The sequence below is a fragment of the Adelges cooleyi genome, unplaced genomic scaffold (genome assembly GCF_023614345.1).
Source record: "Adelges cooleyi isolate 19-005CV unplaced genomic scaffold, UGA_ACOO_1.1 ACOO_flye_CR_arks_rails_tigmint_CR_PRNA_130, whole genome shotgun sequence".
In the NCBI taxonomy this organism is placed as follows: domain Eukaryota; kingdom Metazoa; phylum Arthropoda; class Insecta; order Hemiptera; family Adelgidae; genus Adelges; species Adelges cooleyi.
Window position 1 is genome coordinate 1 of NW_026095785.1, and position 6721 is coordinate 6721.

The 6721-nt window shown below is 28.9% G+C and overlaps 1 protein-coding gene across 1 annotated transcript; it reads right to left on the reverse strand.

Annotated features, from left to right (window-relative positions):
- Positions 1–1628: 1628 nt before the first annotated feature.
- LOC126847923 (uncharacterized) lies at positions 1629–5278 on the reverse strand. Its single transcript, XM_050588366.1, has 6 exons — positions 5104–5278; positions 4224–4404; positions 4096–4154; positions 2135–2291; positions 1985–2055; positions 1629–1878 (listed from the first exon to the last, which is right to left on the reverse strand). Exons 2-6 carry the CDS (start codon positions 4354–4356, stop codon positions 1675–1677), a joined length of 624 nt encoding a protein of 207 aa, XP_050444323.1. The 5' UTR covers positions 4357–4404; positions 5104–5278; the 3' UTR covers positions 1629–1674.
- Between the last annotated feature and the right edge of the window lie 1443 nt (positions 5279–6721).

A 6721-nucleotide genomic window follows, 5' to 3' on the forward strand; every position in this document is an offset into this window, starting at 1 on the left:
ATTATTACAAATGTCTTATATTTTGCTTTTCTAAATATTCAAATTATAAAGCAGTTGAAAACAACATAGTATTATGACATCTGTGTATAAAATCCTAAAGTAAATCTAGGAATAAAGATACCCATGTATCGTACCTAATTAACAATATAATAGAAATATTTTCCAATACACGTTGACTGTTTATTTACATACACATAGCAACCTAATGATTGACAATGATGAAAGTGTACATTTTTCCCCTTTTTAGGTTTTCCTTATTAAAAAGTTAATTAGTAAAAAATCCAATAATTGCTACACGAAGAAACCGGTTCAGTGACCGAGTTTAAATCCCTTCTATGCTGTTAGATTTTACTTTTTTTTATGATTCTATTACTTTAAATATACTCCATGCTATGCTCTATAGATCGGAAAAGTGCTTCTTGAGAAAACCCGTTACAAAAATGATATTTTCACACTTATGTATTGTCTAAAATATATATATTTATATATAGATTAATATATATAAATAAAAATATATATTATAGTCTAATACATATTTTTTTAATTTCGATAAATCGAAGTTTGGATCTTTCTTAAACAAAATCCTGGCTAAAACAATTGTTTTAATTTAGGTGAAATAAACCAATGTCACTGAGCACCAATTCTGTCAACGATGAATAATTTTTTTAGGCAGTTTCAAATTTTAACAGTAGTAATAGATTTAATATCTACAAATTTAATGTATAATTTTAAAATATCCAAAAGTAACCATTTTTTTGAAAAATTCACTGTGTATTATAATAAGTTTTCTAAATCTATGTTTTATAAAAAAATGTTACGTACAAAATAATATGTCTTAATACATAGCTAAATTTAAAAATAATACCATACAATATTTTAGGGCACGTTGTTTATAAAAAACAAGTGTTTTATTAGCGTATTTTGTTGTGTATAGTATGTATGGTTTGTATGGATACATATTCAAATGTTTGAACTATTTTTTATCATGACCGTAGAACCCTGATGTTCTAAGAGCTAATGCGAACAACTTCTTTGTATATTAAAACAAAATATTATGTGAATTAATCGACCTAATTTAAACATGTATAATTATTACTTAATATTACATTTAATAAATGTACAGCAACAATATTTTCTTAACTGCAATAAATTAAAGAATAAAGACGAATTCAATTAATTTATTAGAGATATGAACACAATAACAAAAAATTGTCAACTAGAATACAAGACAGTGATGAAAAATACTTGTGTAATCCTAACAGTTATTTGTCTTTCGTCTACATTACCAACCGTTTACAAACGACCAAAAGTCGTTGGGTTTTGAAACCTGTGACATCTACGTATCAAATTTAAATCATATCCATTTTCCACCCCCTAGGGGGTTAGGTTAGGGGGTACAAGTATTTTTGTTTTTTAGTTTTTTAGGCGTAATTTTAGGACCTTTAAATTGAAAATTTGTCAGTAGTTAGAACTCATATGTATCCATAATATATAAAACGGAAAAGGTTTATTAGACACCGTATATTTCAATTCATAAATACATAAAAATATTTCAAATATTTAATTATTATAATATATCATAATTTCAAATATTGTTTAAGATTGTGATTCATCAATATAGGAATTAAAACTTGATGTCATAGAGTCTTCTACGCTATCATGTTCGTCAACAAACTATAGCATTTCCAAGAATTCCGCAAAGTTTACGTTTTTAATAATAGGTTTTGCCGACTGTTCCATTGATTTTGAAATAGGGTTTAAGTATGCCTTGTTGTCGGCATACTCCTTAGGAGACAGTTCACCGTCTTTACTATCGTCAAACTCATTGAAGTCGTTTCTGGCATACATGACCTCGCTTGGACTTATCACTCTTAAATCCTAAGAAATTGATAATGTAAAAATGTATAATAGGTGAGATAGTATAACAAATATAGCAGTGAATAACTTTAAGATGTATAAAACAGAAAATTATAAACGAAATTACATTCTCCATTAAAATCTTATTGCGTTCTGCCGCAGCCATGATTAAATCCATCAACAATATTCCAACGCGTCCTGTGTGAGTTTTAATAATTAGTCCAATTTTTTATCATAATAAGTAATATTATAATAAAGAAAATGTTTTTATTCTGACCATCCGATTTAAATAGCAGTTTCAATTCGTTGTTTACGGTTATACCAAGATCATTGAACAATTTTTCACTTTTCGCAGGATCAATTCTACCGGATGTCTTTTGAGCTTCGTACAAAATACCAAACTTTTTTATTTGTGTTAGGGTCAGACCATTGCCCTATAACATATGTAAAAAGTATTAATACAAGCTTTATGTTAGACTGTTTCAAAAATAATAAAATGTCATAGTTTAGCAGTAAGGATCAGCTATGCTGGTAAGCTTAGTAACCAGTAAGGCTCGTTTTGTGACATTATTTTCAAAATCCTGTTCCGACAAATCATCACTGGACTCTTTATTTTATAAATGACAATATTTTGACGAAATTTTGGCTTTTTGATCAATTAAAACTTCACAGTATTAGAACTACGAAAATGGGATTGATGTAGAAAAACAATTTAATTTATATTGAGAAATTCTATACAAAAATAATTCTCATTACCTACTGTATTAACAAGTATTATAATATACTATAGTTATAGCTCTAAATTAAGATTTTTCAAAAAATTGCCTCTGCTTGAAACTTAAATTAAATAGGTGGTTTTGGCGTCCATCTTATGACAAGTTATAATTACAGAAGGATAATTTGAAATTTTATAAAATGTTCAAACGTTTTATGCGTAGTAAGAATAAGATATCAAAAAGGTACGCTGACCGATCTCAAGTAAACTTCATGACAAATTTAAATCCGTTTTCAGATTACTTATCGGATCACTGGTTCAGCCTGTGTGATGGACAAAAAATGTACTATTACATTAACTAAAATGGCTTTACTCGTAGACAAAATGATTTAAATTAAAAATAATACCCATGAAGCTCATATAAATTAACCGGTAAATTAATTAACATGGTCGAAATTTATTAAAACCCCTTTTTTCTTAAATATTGCCTACACAAAACTCCTTAAACATCGTCCGTATCCAGGGGCCTTAAGCACAAAAATGTCTCTAGAAACAATACTTTTAACATTATTTGTATTTTTACCCGTGAACACTGAATCTCCCTTACAATAATATACTCACTTACTATTTTTTTTTTTAAGTTGTAAATTGTTAACCATTTTTTTTCATATTAGTTATTTTCGTGTGGAAAAAGTTCTTTTTATATATTAAACATAGTTTTTAATAAATAAAAATACTTAATGCTTGTACTTTGTATTTTCTCGAAAATCCTTCTAAGCATCGATGCCATAGCATAGAAGGAGATGGTTTTAAAAATAATGTTTTTTTTTTTGTGTCTGAACCCAAGTTTCGATAATCCCCCGCCCCCTGGGGCGGTTTCAAGATTTTTGTTTCAATTTTTTTACGCGTTATTTTAGGTTTTAAGAGCGGAAAATTAGTCTGAAGATCGGTCTAACATGTACCTATAACATGTGTAAAAAAAAAATCCAAATAGTGACTTAAGCTCCATAAATGTGGATTTTAGAGACTATTATAGAATTATCAACTTTAAATTCAGTATGTTATTAATCACAAAACAAATTTACCAAAAAAAAATTTACATTTAAAAAAAACAATTGGAAATCTGCTTTTCTGTGTCTGTAGACACGATAACATTTTTTCATGTTGACCGATTTACGTTTAGCACCACTTTTAGATCCAAAATTATTTGCAGATGGTACTTCGGTGAGTTAAAAGTAGGGAAAGTCAGCGAAACCAGGAAAACCCTACAAACCTCTCCATAGTAACCGCCAAGTTTCCTTAGAGGCAGACAACTGCTGTTGCAGATTTTTATAATTTTATTCTAATCGTTCGAAGAAAACGTTTTGATGCGAATCTGTAGATACTGAACCCCACTTTGGTAATTCCTTACTGTGCTGGTTTGGAATGTGCTCGGTTTTTTAAGTTGGTTATTTTAGAAGTTTTCTATTTAATGTATCCAAAGATTTTATTTCCCCCCCCTTTTACATGAGTATTGCACTTACTGGCCGTTTAATATCCAACATGATCAACAAGAACTCCGCCACGTACAATACATAGCCTTCTAAAATTGAAATAGGAATTAAAAATTGTCTAAATCTAGTGTAGCGCCTGTTCGGCTTATGTGCATTACCGCCTTTTCCGCTTTTAAGATGTTCTGATTTTAGTTTCAATGTATCATTCATCGTTTTCCAATAATTAAATACTTCTGATAGCTGTCGCAGAGTAAGAAATCCCAGTTGTTCATGAGATTGGGCGACTTTCATGAACTCATCCACGTACAAATTCACTTCTAATGGCGTGAGTATTTTATCCTGAAAACAATTTATACTTTCAGGCTCTGTACTACGGATTACTTGTAACAGCAATGACCCAATCAATATCTTAAAAAATATCTTTAACATATTAAATTTATTTAGCTAACAGTTCGTCCAATTTAAATTACCTATGTTTTCAATAAAATAACAACACCATCCCTAATATGTAATGTCCTATGAACTTGAGCTTTTCAAACGGTAACGTATATATGTTATTCATTTTTTAAATAGAAAATAATTCGCTGCAAATTTCGACTATTCGAAAATCGATTTTGAGCAACTATTTTTAATTATAATAAAGTTTAATATTACTTCATTTCTCGTCCTAATTTTAAACTTCAGTTACCTTTCGTTTACAGGGTATTTCATTAAAGATAAGTAACTCATTTTCTCGAAAAAATATAACATTACAAGAATCACCATTTTACTTATAAGAAAATGAGTCTCATGCTAAAAATCACACTGTAAAATAAAACTATTTGACAATTTTAAATTTATAGGGTTCTAACACATAAGGGTTATATTATTGAAAAATATATCACATTTCAGCTGACTCTAGTAATAATATGAATAAGAATAATACAAGAAAATCACACGAAACGAACTTAGATTATATCACAATTCGATATTTTCCAATAATCGATGTATATATATTTCATTTTAAATTTAAACTAGTTGATTTGAGACCTTTAATACCTTGGTTTTGTCGGAGCTTTCGTTGTTTTCTGCCAACTTCTTCAATAAACGACATACATTCAAACAATCGGAATCAGCTGTATACAAATTGATTAGTTAGTAATTAAGTCATTATTTTTATATAGATAAGTTGTAACGCTGTCTTTTTGCCTGACATAATATGATTAGCAAAAATAATAATATCTATGACTGGTAGCTATTGTTACTGCCAAACTAAACCTATAAAGCCGTATTTGTAGACAGCACCTTGGGCTGGGTACGCATTACAAATATAATTATATAATAATTGAAGGAGAAGGAGTGACACGTCTCATACCGGTGGACAGCACTCGCATTTAACTACATACTAATTAGCTGACATCTTACCATTTATATGCTAATATAATTAACCAGATATTGGGATGTTTTAATAAATCGACGCCCCGGTAGAACAATGACAAAACTGCAATAATTGAAATTTTACACAAGAACCAAAAACCAAATTGTTTTCATATCAATAACTTATGAATGCACAATTGATTATGAAATTGGGGCTTGGCCAGTACATAACTACAGTTACATCATATTTCTACCTTATGCGTTTGTTATATCTAAACACATTGAAGCATTTAGTCCGTTTTATCAAATTTTGCAGTTGTGTCATTGTAAATTTTGTTCTACCGTGGCGGCGATATTATGTGTATGTCACTCCGGCTGCTTTATCTCCGAATTACCACAGACCCAAATAACAGGTGTCAAACCTTTATTTGTATATACAGGGTGTCTCACAAAGACCTCACGAATTAAATAACTTTTGTTCTAGTGTTACTTTTAAGATTTTTTTTTTTTAATTAATTTACACTCATTTGCGCTATAAACAGCCCGGTTTGTATTACACTGTTTTACTTTTTTAATAATTTTTTTAAACATTCTAGATAGCCATTTTATTGAAAATAAATTACTGAGAATTTTGACTGGTCAATAAATAGTTTTGGATAATTACTTCTTAGGTTATTAAAAGTTAAAGGGCATAATGGGAGTATGATGGGAGGTGGAGTGCGGTAGAGTAAACGCCTAGTTAATTTTATCTGCACGAATAACTCTACCGCACTTCACCTCCCATCTTACCTTTAACCTTAAATAACTTAAAAAAAATTATTCAAAACTGATTATCAACATTTTCAGTAAATTATTCTTAATAAAATGGCCATCATAAATTTACTAAAATTAATGTAACAAAAAAAATGTTTAAATAATTTTAAAAAGTAAAATAGGTAAGTGCAATAAAAAACGTGATGTTTATAGCGAAAATTATTATAAATTAATTTTAAAAAAAAATCTTTAATATATTCACTAAAACAAAAGTTATTTCATTTATATAGACATCCTGGACATGGGTCAAAAGGCTAAATATAGACAAAAGTTCTGAGAACCCACTTCGAATTTTGTTGAATATTACCCTGCATGTCTGTTATGATAAAAATATATTTTCAAATTTTTTTTCGATTTTTTTGGATTACTATGGCCATGGTCGTAAAAAGTATTTTTAGTTTCTTTCGTGACTTATAATTTTTTTATGGTATCTTCGGCCATCAAAAAAAATGATTAAAAATCAGTTTCTTATGAAAATAATCTCAGC

What these genes read in the sequence shown, in the direction of transcription:
- LOC126847923 (XM_050588366.1), bottom strand. Translation starts at nt 4,356, where the DNA reads ATGAAAGTCGCCCAATCTCATGAACAACTGGGATTTCTTACTCTGCGA. An exon ending in TGTTGGATATTAAACGGCCA is followed by an intron (nt 2,292 to 4,095) that starts GTAAGTGCAATA and finishes CATATGTTATAG; the next exon opens with GGCAATGGTCTGACCCTAAC. An exon ending in ATAAGATTTTAATGGAGAAT is followed by an intron (nt 1,879 to 1,984) that starts GTAATTTCGTTT and finishes TCAATTTCTTAG; the next exon opens with GATTTAAGAGTGATAAGTCC.